The sequence below is a fragment of the Watersipora subatra genome, chromosome 11 (genome assembly GCF_963576615.1).
Source record: "Watersipora subatra chromosome 11, tzWatSuba1.1, whole genome shotgun sequence".
In the NCBI taxonomy this organism is placed as follows: Eukaryota; Metazoa; Bryozoa; class Gymnolaemata; order Cheilostomatida; family Watersiporidae; genus Watersipora; species Watersipora subatra.
Window position 1 is genome coordinate 8,104,233 of NC_088718.1, and position 13,686 is coordinate 8,117,918.

The following is a 13,686-nucleotide window of genomic DNA, read 5'->3' on the forward strand; positions in this document are numbered from 1 at the left end:
TTGCATAGGGTATTTGTACTACATTGCAACTCAAAAAATGAATTAAATAGGTCATTAAAAAGAAATTGTTTAGGAATTCTATGTTTTTTAGTAGCAAATTATCTGTTAGTTTATACTAAAAAGGGCTTCCGCACCATTTGACTTTTTGACTATAAACTAGCAGTGCTTAAAAATCAAATTGATGTTACTAATTTATATAGATGTGTTTTTATGGACAACTAGACTAGTGACTGACTACTGGACTAATTAGACTAGAACAGACTATAGTGATATAATCAACAACTACCTAATCATAGTCATTTACTATGTTTAAATTGTGTGGATTATTCAGATTTGGAATTGTGCACTCATTGAAGTACTGCGCAATAAGTGTTTAATGTCTCATATTGCTGATTACCCTCAGAACTTTGTTAAAATGAAGATTTTAATGACAGAGGTCATAGCGGCACAATCTTAACTGCTCAAATTGAAATATGAATGATTGAAGTATGGAAAATGTTTAAAATGGAATAGCTTGTGCGAGATTTCCTTGTGCATCATTTACCAGTACCGATTCCATCCTTTGCAAGCATAAAACATTTGATAAAAACTTGTGAGCAAAGAATCTCGCTCAAATTGCCTCTTTTTAACATGTTCATCTTGCAGATGACTATAACTGCATCATAAAAACATAGAAAATCTTCTAACTTTTATCAACCTATTTTATATGTTTACCTTAGACTGACCTTAGACTCTCTCATGTTACATGCATCCATAGACTTGATAAGCCGACATCATTAAACCACGGTATTATCCAGCAATATATTTTGTAGTTTTTTATATTATAGATTAATAATGCACCATAAGCGTTTATTGTAAGGCATGCATCCAACTATCTTTGCTCAAAAGTATTAAATTATCTATATTTGTAAAGATTTTGAACAACAGAGTTTTCATGATTACCTGCAATACATTGACTGATCCACTGCTAAAACCCTTAACCAACTTTATTATTGAGTATCTTTGTGTGCCCTAATCAAGGTAAAAACTACTGTAATCCTACTTAAAGACGAACTTGCGCCATTTTTTTATATTACGTTTCATCCAAAGTTATGTGTTTGTTTATCATTGCGATTGTTTCTGATGTTTGAGTTGTTCTGATTGTCAGGATGTTTCAAGATTAAAATAGACAAAACTTTGTTGGGTTAAAACACTTAAATCAAGTGAAAGTGTGATTTTGATGTCTATAGTTACAAAGAAACTGACAGAATGGAATCCTGCAGTTTAAACGCAATAGGAGATATCAGCTATAGCAACAAAAGAATCTAGTGACATCATTTCACCTGTATTTTCTTTCGGAGAATTTTGATTGCGATCAAGTTTATCAATTTTGATCTTGCAACATTTTGGCAGCTAAATCACCGCTAGCTTAAAAAGATAGTTGTAAATGATAAAAAATACTGATACTTGTCAATAAACTCTACAGCCAAAAAATTGTGATAGTTGCTGTTTAATACCCAAACACCAGCGCGTGGGGCTTCATCCGCAGTGTATGATTAGGATTTCCAAATCCCTCTGACAGAAATTTAATGACATAATCATTAAAGTTTTATGAAGCAGTATTACATTCATCAAGAGGTGATGCAATGGTGTGTTGACCTACATGGAACTAAAAAAATGCGCACACAATGTTGGCGGATGTATGGTGTATATATGACAGGCAGTATAAAAAATTTTGTACAAAGTTTGAAGTCAGCTTATTTTAAACAAAAAACATAATGGCATAAATCATTTTAATATTATTACTCTATTTTTTCTTGTTTTCTGATTGTTTGGAGTTTACTGAAGAACTAAACTTGGTTGATTCAATATATGCTACATTGGTTAATGTGTTTTTGGCACAGATCTGTTAAAAACTATAGTTTTTCAGTTTTCTACCTGTTGACTCACTAAAGGTGAGTTTATGTCAGACGATTTATCAGAGTTGCTTCAATTCCAAGAGAGTTGGAGTTGAAAAAGGTTTTAACCTGTTTATGATTTGAAGTACATATTTACAAAAACTTGACACCAAACCAACTAATACTTCGACTATATAAAATTGAGCGTCTTTTTGAGTAAATGAAATAGAACATTGATATCTATTCCATTTTGCTAACTGATCACCCTAAGCGGAAAAGAAAGTTACACCAATTGCTACATACCGTGTACAGGCTAATAATTACAATAATTCTAATAGTAATTGGTAATAATAGTAATAATTTCGTTGGTCTAGCGTGGGCCTTTTGCTATGAATGAACAAGATATTGGCGATCAACTATTATATTGTGCTTAACCTCCTGTATTATTTGCTCAATATTTATTGCTTTCAATGCAATTTCAACTGACTTTTAGAGAGAACAAAATAAACTGCCATTTTTATAGGTTTGATTTTGGGCGCTATTGCAAAATATGATTGGGCAACTTTTTTTATTCTACCAATGACAGCTATCAAAAACCTTAAGGCATAGTATGCAAAATTTCACAAATGTTTTATTAATGGCTGAAACAACTCAGTTTTTACAACCGATTTGTGTTTTACACCAAATCAACTTTAGTGATGTTGAAGCAACTCCAACAAATCAACTTACAGTAAACGTAGCTCTAATTTTATTCAACTAGTCAGCTGACCCTTTGACATAATTTTGATTCATAAAAGTTTCCTAAAAAAGTTGGAGTTTTTTTTATAGAATTTGAAATTACCCATTTCGTAATATTTGCGATTTAATGATTTTTATTTTTAGGTTGGAGTTGGTTGTTTGTGTACATAATATGCAGTCATATGATCGTAACTCCTGAAGCAAGAAATAATATATGGTAGCAGCACAATATAGTAATAGATTGTCATTGTCTTGTTCAACCATTGCAAAAACTTATGATATACGAACTAAATCACTATTATTATTGTTAACAATTACTATAAGAATTATTGTAATTGCTATCATGTATATGGTAAGTAGCAATGGTGTGACTTCTTCTTAGTTGTATGGTGATAAGAAGTCAAAGTGGAATGGATATCAATGTTGGTTTTCATTGACTCAAAAAGGTGCCCAACTTTGTACAGTCAGAGTTTGAGTTGGGTTGGTGTAAAGTCTTTGTAAAAACATATTTCAATGTGTGAACAGATTATAAGTCTTTCCAACTCTTTTGGCAGAAACACAGCACTGACGTATTGCACAAATATAAGTACACTTTTAGTGAGCTAACAAGTGAAATATTAAACAATTATAGTTTCCTAACAAAATTGCGTCAAAAGAACACACTAACTAATGTATTAGCCTTGCGATATATATTGACTCACAGAAGTTTAGCTCCACAGAAAGGCTGAGGAAGGAGGTAATTTTTTTAAGGACTCTGTTCACCAATTTAACCCTGTCACTGCCAACCATGTACAAATTCATTGAACTTCATCTAATCAGAAAAAATGGAGTAAAAAATATTAAACTGATTTTTACCATTATTTTTAGTTCGAAATATGCTAATTTCTAACCTTGCATAAAAATTGTTATACTATATTTGGTACATACACCATACATCCTCCAACATTGTATGTGCATTTCTTTAGTTAGGTCAATGATGAATGTAATACTGCTTCATAAAACTTTAATGATTATTTTATTAAATTTTTTTCAGAGGGATTTGGAAACTGTACTCATAGGGTGATCGTAAGGTTTACGTGATTTAGGGGATTTATAAACCTTAATCATAAGCTGGAGGTGATTTAAGGACCACACCCTGGTGTTTAGGTATTAAATATGAACTTCCACAAACTTTCAGCAGTAGATTTTATTAAAAAGTATCAATTTTTTTTATAATTAGCAATTATTTTTTATGCTTGAGTTGATCTGATTGTCAAGATGTATCAAGATTCAAATCAACCAAAACTTGATCATGGCAAAAATTCTCAAAAAAAAAAAAATGTGAAATGACTGACATCACTAGTTACCATCCTGGCTATAGTTGATATCGGCTGTTGTGTTCAAGTTGCTGCGTTCCTCTCAGTCTTTTTGTAACTACAGACATCACAAATGCACTTTCCCTTTATCTGAGCGTTTTAACCACGATCAAGTTTTGTCTATTTTAATCTTAGAATATTCTGGCTATCGGATTTCCTCAAACATCAGAAACAAACGTAAATGATAGAATAATATTTATAATGTCAGATAATAAAATACACTAAAAATCTGAGCAAGTTTGTCTTTAAGGGTGATTACAGTAGTTTTTAACTTGATTATGACACATAAAGAAACTCAAAAACAAAGTTGGGTTGTTTAGCAGTAGATCAGTGCATGTATGGCAGGTAATCATAAAACCATATTGTTCAAAATCTTTACAAATAAATATTTTAATACTTTGGAGCTAACATGTATGAATGCTTGTCTTGCAATAAACGTTTTGAAGCATTATCAATCTATAAAATATAAAGCTATAAAAATTTAGCTGGATTTTTCTGTTGTTTACTGGTGCCGGCTTATTAAGTCTATGAATGCATGTACCATAAGAAAGTCTAAGTCTAAGGTGAGACTTAAACTCACCTTGTATTTAAACTGAATGATTATCACCTCCCAGTGACTATTCTATAAACATTTTTGATAGTTTATCACATGTACTTTTCTAAACACTGCGTAGGGACTATGAAAGCTTACCATCTCATGTCATTTCTTATCAATTCAGAAAAAAAGTTAAAGTAGAATGCTCGAATATAACATTATGAATTTGGTTAACATAAAGTTAGGAGAATTTCTATGTTTATATGATGTAGTTAATCTGCAAACTTGCATCATCCGTGAGATGGAAATGTTAAACACAGGCAAATTAAGCAAGTTTTGTTACTCACAAAATTTTATCCAGTGTTTTTTGATCACGAAAGATGGAATCAGCACTTGTGCATAATTGGCAAGAAAATTACGCACAAACTATATTCCATTTTAAAAGCTTTTGCATACTTCAGTCATTTTATTTCAATTTGAGTAGTTACAAATGTGCCGCTATGACCTCGTTCATAAAAATAATTGTCTTTTTAACAAACTGCCAAGGGTGAACAGCAATTTGTAAATGTCTATTAAAAATCTTATCACACAGTAAATCAATGTGGGCACAACTCCAAATCCACATCATCTACACAATGTAAACATAGTGATGACTATGATTACGTACATGTTGAGTATATCAAAATATAGACTAAATACATCAGCCTGCAATTATAGTTATCAACACATAACACTAATGTCTATATAGATTAGTAACACCAGTTTGACTTTTTAAATTGTGAGTATATAATGCAAAGGTGAAATGGTGTAGAAACCTTCTTTAGTATAAACTAAGCGACAACTTGCTACTACTAAACAGAGAAATACTAAACAATTCCTATTCAATTGTTGATTCATTTTTTTGATTTTCAATGTACTACAAGTATCCTAGCAAACAGTGTTTAGTAAGGTTGCTCTTCATCAAAGAAAAAGTACATCTTAGAATAATAGTCTGTGATACAGCCTATTTAATTTAAAAGGTGGCTGGTGAGCTTATTCTGTGATCAAGAGATAAGCTGACCCGCTACCTTTTAAAATATTTGAAATACCTTTTGAATATTGCACAGCCTATTTCCCTCAGCTGTTATTAGCTATAAAATTGGCTGGCCTGCCACCTACTATAACAGTAATATTAGCCATTGGGATTTTTTGTTTTGTCATAATTTGTAACAGATAGTGTAGCAAATGTTTTAAGCTATACTGCTAGATTAATCTATGCTAATTCCGTTAATCTGAAACTATATAATTTAACAAAATTGGGAGTATCTCACAAAACAAATAAAAATCTAACCAAGCAAAGGCTGAGGAAGGCTGAGGAAGAAGGTAATTTCTTTAAGGACTCTGTTCACCAATTTAACTCTGTCACTGCCAACCATGTACAAATTCGGGTATCTGCCTAGTGCCAGCCATTTTACCGAAAATTGTCGATATTGCTTCATGATATGCAAACAGTATTTTTTCAATTTCAATATTTATCTAGAAAATTTTCGTTACAGATTTTATTTTGCCAACATTTTAACCAACATTGCTATGCAAAAATTCAATGGATCTATAGGCTACCTTTTGTGATGATAAAGCTAAGTGAAGCTATGATCGATGCGAAGCTAAAACGATCCCCCACAATGTTCCTTACTTTTACAAAACTATTACTTTTACCACTATCAGAGACGGTGCTGCTGCTTTAATTATTTGTAAAATCACAAAAATCTGAATCTGAATTGGCTATAATGCCATCAACCTAACTAATTATCTGTTTTCCGACTTGTGTGCGGTAATTAATGAACTCACACAAAATATTTTCGTTTTTAGATTAGAAATTCTCAAACAAAATTCTAAAAGAAGCTTCGTTATTTTATGCTAATTTTATAGACACATTTTTGTACAACACTGTCAATTTCATAAAAGTCTCAATGACCGTTGGTTATGTTGTCAGCAAATAATAAAAATAACTACTACGCAATTTCTGGGAATGTCGCAAAAAAGCGTTCATGTCAGTCGTCCCACGAAAACGCATTTATGAGTCTATGTCAGTGAAAGGGTTAAATTATCCATACAATTGTAAAGAAAACTGCCGGCTCCCTATACTTTCCACAAGGCAGTCAAACAGCAACACCAAATGTTATTTGCCAAAGAAATATATATTCACTGAACAATTATACATTGTATTGTATTGTATGAGTATGCATACAAGACAAGCGACCAAGGAATGCATGCAGAGAGCATGTTCACAGTACGACTCTGCTTCAATGATCTTTAAATGACCCTCTTCCTTTTACTTTTTTCCTTTACAATCTACGCTCTGCCCTTTTCTTTGTTTTACACACTGTCTCTTCTCAGTCTCTTGGTTTTTTCTCTGTAGTCCAAATTCTTACCAGTGGCCGGGCCTTTCTGGGTGTCGCAGAGGCTAGGTCCCTTGACCGTGGTGGACAGTAGGACTAATGCTAAAGTCCTGAACACTGTACGCTGCCATTACACAATCGCCTATTTGGTGACAATAAAGTTGCTTGCTTTGTTGTAGGATGGGCTGCAAAGGGATACACTCATCTGCAGAGAAACATCCAGGTACGCGGGTGACGGATAACATATGAGCATTTGGCTTCAAAAGTGTACCAGGTTAACCTTGTTATGCATGAACTCGTGATTATCAACATTTTTTAAAGCGTTGCGCACGCTTTGCATTTACAAAATCCTGAGACAAGCCACCAATCAAAATAACACTGAATGAAACTCTAACTCAGAAAACCATATACAGTCAAACATGGATAACTCAAACTTCACGGGACCGAGCAAAAGTGTTCGAGTAATCAGAGCGTTCAAGTTATTAGAGCACTGTCACAAGTCCATGTATTTATTTATTTATTAGTAGATACATGTACAAATACAAACTATAATATAAATCAAAAGCATAACTAGCTTGTTTCAAATTAAATGCTTCTAAAGTAAAGTTTAAAAGTTTTTTTATCAAAAAGTATAGATATTTTTTTACCACTTGAGATTGGTTTGTTGTTTAAGGGGATGTTATTGCCAGGACGTGTTTTAGATTAAAATTGGCAAAACTTGATCGTTGTTGAAATGCTCAGCAGAAAAGACATATTTTTCTTTTGAGCATTTTAACCAAGATTAATTTTGGGAATTTTTCTTGAAGTTTATGCGAAGGTTACCTCACTTTTCCTTGCTTCCAAAAGGCTATCGCTATAAGCAGATGTTTGGTAAAAATCAAATTTCACCAAACCTTTTGAAAAGTCGTTGACAAAAATATTTTGCTGATGGTGGTAATAACGACGCCTATGAACTACAAAAAATTGAGGTTTACTTCTATGGCTTGGAATAAAGTGATTTTCTAAAGCAATAACAACCGTTTCGGTAGCCGTTGGGCAATAAACTGTTCGAGTTAACAAAGTTGAGGTCGAGTTATCTAAAGCAATTTATCATTACGTGAGAGGGGACCAAAAAAACTGTTCAAGTTAAACATGTGTTCGAGCTATCAAACGGCGAGTTATCCATGTTTGCCTTTAGTTAATAAGCTTTTTATATAATAATACAATCGCTTAGTGTACAAACAAGACCTGAATGTGAAACATGGATATCTATCAGTAGGAATGTTACAAAAACATACGAAAAGCTTTTGCTCAACAGCTCTCAGCCTCTGTTTTTAGTTTTAGCTGCAGTTAAGCTGGAAAAGCTCAGCTCACACAATTATGTAGAAAAAATAGAGACAGTATCAAAATGGTTTTGTGAGTCAAAAAGGCAAACTCCTTTGCAATGAAAAACTGAAAACTGTTCAAAGGAAGATCCCCAAACTTTAGCATTAAACTACGATCTTGTTGCAGTGGAATGAGCTGTTCTTTCCTACATCCAGTTTACTGCACCAGCAGAACTAATCAGCTAATCAAAACTAAACTTCATTGAGACCTTCCGAGCCTTCATAACAATTGAGTCAATTTAAGAGAAGAACAATAACTTTGAATGGGAATATAACTCATGGCATTCATTTTAGGAGATCCACACTCTAACCAAATGGACTTACAGACATTTAAAATATGTTGTGCTAATATTTATACTTGGATTTTTATGACTGAAAATTTAAACAAGTGGACAGTCAAAAAACAATGATAAAATAAGCAAATTAAAAAAAAGACTATTTATTGATAATTTAGAATGGCGCACCTGATGATCCTTCCTGGTACACAGGTTAAAAATCACTGCACTAGACTATTAGATTTAGTAGAGTCTTAAAACAATATAAATCTAATATTTTGCACTGCAAATATTTAATGTTTTAAAAAACTTTGAGCATATTATTTACATGGCTTCAACATTTGAATACCCTTTAAAGATGTTATATTGGTTGGAACTTTTGTTGTTAACAGAAGTCATGCGTTATCAGTGGTTGCATATTTTTAGACTCTTCTATTTGAGCTTACAAGCGAGCTGATGAGAATTTAGAGTTACAAGAGATTAAGGTCTCCTGTCTAACTTGTTATGACTTTTCAATGACGAAAATAATGCTGAGTAATCCTATTGCACATAAATAATCTTGCAATGATTTAGAATAATCTAGAATTGATAGCTAAATGCTCATAAAATACAAACGGTGTTTTAGTGGAAGCTAGTTTTTAGGCGTCAGTTAGTTACTTTGCTAACCACACAGTATTACCATATGCAAACAGTTCTGGTGAGAAGCGGCAAAGGTTGAGTGGCGCCGCTTCAAGACAGAAGATGAAAATGGCAACAAGCTTTCCGATCAGCTTAGAAAGTCACACATCTATGACAGTCAATGAATCTATGGAAGATCATGGAGAAAACTGTCTGACATCTCATTTGCTCATAGATTCCATATGCTCGACTATGGGATTTATACTCAATGTATTTACTCTGGCTGTCATCATCACTGGAAAAAGGTTTGCACAGAATATTAAGCTTCAACTGGGAAATATGGCTATTGCTGATCTCCTCTGTTCTATTCTGTTGCCAAGCTCGACACTATTTGGTGGACTTGTGAAGGTCCCATACCATAGTAACATTTTATGCAAAGTTCACAGTCACATAGTATATTCTCTATTTTACAGCAGCCTGTTATTCAACACTGCTCTAGCTGTAGAAAAATTTGTTGCTGTTTATTTCCCTCTCCGCATGTTTTGCTATGAACGACGCCATATTATTTCTGTCATTGTAAGTGTTTGGAGTCTGGCTTTTCTTGCGGAAATCGATATACTTTTCAAATCAAATGTCCATATATCAACCATCACTGGCATGCCTGGATGTTATTCTGCTGAGGAACATAGAACTTTTGATGAAAATAAACTTCAATGCATATTATATTCTGGGTTACGCCTTGGTATACCAGCGACAATAATGTTGCTGGCTTATAGCCTCATTGCTATCAAATTGATGAAAAGAAGAAATGTTGGAGAATCGGATGTCAGCGCATCAAATACAAATAAACAGGTTAGTAATTTAACTTTGAAGGCTGTAGAATGTTCAACATACGCAAATAGAGCATTTTATTCTAATTTACATTGTTTTTATACTCTATTCAATTTTCTAGGCTAATAATTTATTTCAAGTAAGTTGAGATAAGTTTAAAGGTGAATTTAAAATTATCTCTCAATATTGTTTTACTTTTAATTTATCTTTTAAGTAAATTAAGAGTAAAACATTGCTATTGTTTTGACCTCCCAAGCAAGTGGTCAAAACTGCTTAAATAATGCACCCCTCCCAAACCATGCTGGTATCGCAAGTTGGTTGCAAGTATTCCACCATAAGCAGGTTTCCTAACGCAATGATTTTCTCCAATTGCTTACAATATGCATTTTTAAAAGCTACATTTAAGTGCTGCTGGAGTGGTTTCCGTACACTCACAAAGGTTTTCTGTCCACAAAAGAGATATTTTAGACCAAATGCTCTTTTGGCACACCGAGGTTAAGATCAAACCCCTGGTCTGTCACATCTTAGTCTAGAGTATTAACTACTACACTGCAGGTGCTTCTAGTGGACCAGCTCTGTAAAATAGCTTTTTTATTTTAGCAAATATGAAAATGTTTTTTAGTAAATTGTAATCATCAACAGCTTCAACTGAAATCATGAAACCAAGTTATGAACTGAATTGTTCAAACAGTAGACAAACAGTTGCAGATTTGGGCATGGGGTCTGAGAGACTTGTATTAATGTTAGTTATGCGACTTTGCAAATATTTTTAGGTGATTATAGCTTTAGCTGCCGATGGAATGTTGGCTGTCATAACATGGGGCATTTACCATATATGGCTGTATATGACGTATTACAAGAACCGTGGGCTTCTAATCTCGCACTCAACACGCTTGGCCATGATGTCAATATTCTCATTTATGAGTATGTTGAACTCTCTTTCTACTCCCCTGGTTTACCTCATCTTCAACAAGAGCTTCAAGGTGTGCATTAAATTAACTGTTGCTGTTAAGTTTGAGGTAGTTCAGGTACATCTTCTATTTCCGAGTGTTTTAAGTCTCATCAAGTTTTTTCGATCTTAGTTTTAAAAGATATTGGCAGTCAGGTCATTTCAAACATTAAAAAAATTGCAAATGATATAAAAATATCTATCATTTTAATGAGAACTTTTACAATTTGATGTGAGTGACCTTTTAACACCAAGCAGTTAAGTTGAGTGATTTTTGTAGAATTAGCAAATTTGAAGTCATTTGAAGCAACAGTATTTTTGTAACTAGCTAAAATGCACATTCATATTTAGTCAAAGTTTAAAAAATGATAAGTCATTAAAGAATTATAGACCGTCATTTATAAAATGCAACTCTGAGTTTCTCATTGTTTCATCAATGAGCTGGCCTAATCTTGTTAGTGTTGATAATGCTTAGTAGAACTAACACCAAAAAGTGACCTTCATGTTCTCTGCAAACAAATTGCTAGAGTGTTCCTATTTTTAGAAATTTTTTAACCGTTAGAAAGAATGATACTATTAGAAACAATCAAAAGAGATGCATGTGAAGGCAGTATTTTATCTGCCTTGACAATGATTTAGCCTTATTCAAAACAAGTGAGAAACTCAGCCATCAGCTTTTACACCGATGTTAATTTATTACTCACCCGCTCAATGACCTGTGCAGTTTTTTAAATGCGTATTTGCATGACTAGTCAAAACCGTAAATGTTTTTGAACAAAGTAAGGACAATTTTACTACAGTAGTTACAAAAGCTGCTGCTTCAAATGAACTATAAAACCTGAGTAAGAAATTTAAAAGTAGCGTCGTTGACTGTCCATACAATTCTACAGACTTTTTGACTCTTGAAACAGGTTTACATGTACCTCTAAGTTGTTGACCAGTTTTCAGCAGTAGTTTATCAAACATTCAGGCTGTATCTGGTTTGACAGGCCATGACAAATAGTCTGTTGTTTATTACTCAACCTCCACATTGAAACTTTGACAACTAACACATTTCCTCAATTTATGAGATCGTTATCAGCCATCTTTAATCTTTAATGACTAAGTGTTCTTGATATTTGACCTCCAAAGCATGTGCTCAAAATTGCTTACTAGTTTGGATGGCAACAAAAGGCAGCAAAGGCACAGTTGCTAAGCAAAACATATATCCGTTACAAGAGTTATTTTTTGTTTCAGTAAATAACTACGAGAACTAAAACTGATATCCATTAGAAGAATTATCAATACCTAAAGAGTTGCCTTCCCTTGTGATTGCTTTTGACTAAAAACTTTACCAATGCAGGTGAGATTGATCGTTTTGTACTGAGAAGAGGGCTAATGGACTTTATTGCTAATAAAAATAACAAAAAGAATTATTGTATGTATAAGCCCACAGTACTTGAAGTTCATGTGTAAACTCCTATAAAATTTAAATTGAAAGTATCAATATATTTTTTAACGCATCTCAAAGGATTATGGTATCAATTTTTTTACTTTTCTCAAAACGATTATTAAACGAAATTGCACACAAAACTTTGAAATAAAATCTCAAAATAGGACAGTCCAAATGTAAAATTAGAAAATGAAAAATAATAAAATAAAAGTGCAACTATATTTATTGCATTTGTAATGAATCAGATGGTTTCTGGCTTTACATTTTTATTTTTTTATGTAATAAAAACATTATTATGTTGATAGTTACTAATGCCCATAACAACTTATTTACACTTGAACAGTTTAAACATTGTGATAAAAGCAAGTTGCAAAAACTGAACGCGCAACTCTAATCTAATCTTATGATAATAAAAGTGTTTTTGCTGCCTAATCAGCATTTCCTATAATTACTCTTATTATTCATATTATTATGTAACTTACACTGAGTTATGCTCAGAGCAGTTCCTTCTGTAATCTCATCTACTTTTGTTTTTAAGGAAGATGGGCGGGAGGTGATTAGAAAGTGCCTAAAGAAAGACATGAAAGCCAAACCTACAGCCAATCAGATTTTAGCAATACAGACAACTCCTGATGATGCTGCAAAGTTATAAATATGATCTATGGAAAAAAAACAATACCAACACTGAATACTTATATGATATGGATAAGTTGGAGATTTGAAAAAAAGCTCAAAGTTTACCAAAATATTTTTAGGAAGTTCATGTTTAATTTGCCAAGATTAACTATCCATAATATGTGTGTGTGTCAATAGCATTTTTATCAAGTACAGTTGTGGCCAAAATCATTAACACCTCTCTTCATGTTCTGACATCAATTAGTTTTTTGCATCTTTCTTGCCATTCTGTGCCACCCAGTCCAGAAAATATACATATAAAATAAATTCTCAGAAGATTTTTTATCATTTAAAAGCGTTTATTCAAAACAAAAACTATCTCTCCAGTCTCTAGAGGCTTGTGAAAACGACCAAGTCTGATTATTGAAAATATTTAGTTTTATATGGTTATATCATGTCATCTGCAAATGTGTTTAAACACTCTCAATTTGTCCAAAGAATTAGAACAAACTCTTTGAATTGTGTTGATGGCCATAAAAAGGGCCATTTGGGCTGGTTTTGTTTATTAATACTTGTTTGACCATTCTTTGCTAGCTATCACCGCCTCGCATCTCCTAGGCATGCTGTTGACCAATATATTTAGCATCTTGGGAGTGATCAACCTGTAACATGCTTTCATAATCTCTTCTATCAAAGTGACTTTAAATGTCGATCTGCTT

The 13,686-nt window shown here is 32.9% G+C and overlaps 1 protein-coding gene across 1 annotated transcript; it reads left to right on the forward strand.

The window, feature by feature from the left end:
* Positions 1-4,308: 4,308 nt before the first annotated feature.
* Positions 4,309-13,014, forward strand: LOC137407774 (psychosine receptor-like). Its single transcript, XM_068094155.1, has 6 exons — positions 4,309-4,315; positions 6,904-6,973; positions 7,063-7,106; positions 9,196-9,992; positions 10,745-10,954; positions 12,891-13,014. The coding sequence occupies exons 1-6, from the start codon at positions 4,309-4,311 to the stop codon at positions 13,002-13,004; spliced, it is 1,242 nt and encodes a 413-aa protein (XP_067950256.1). The 3' UTR covers positions 13,005-13,014.
* The last annotated feature ends 672 nt before the right edge of the window (positions 13,015-13,686 follow it).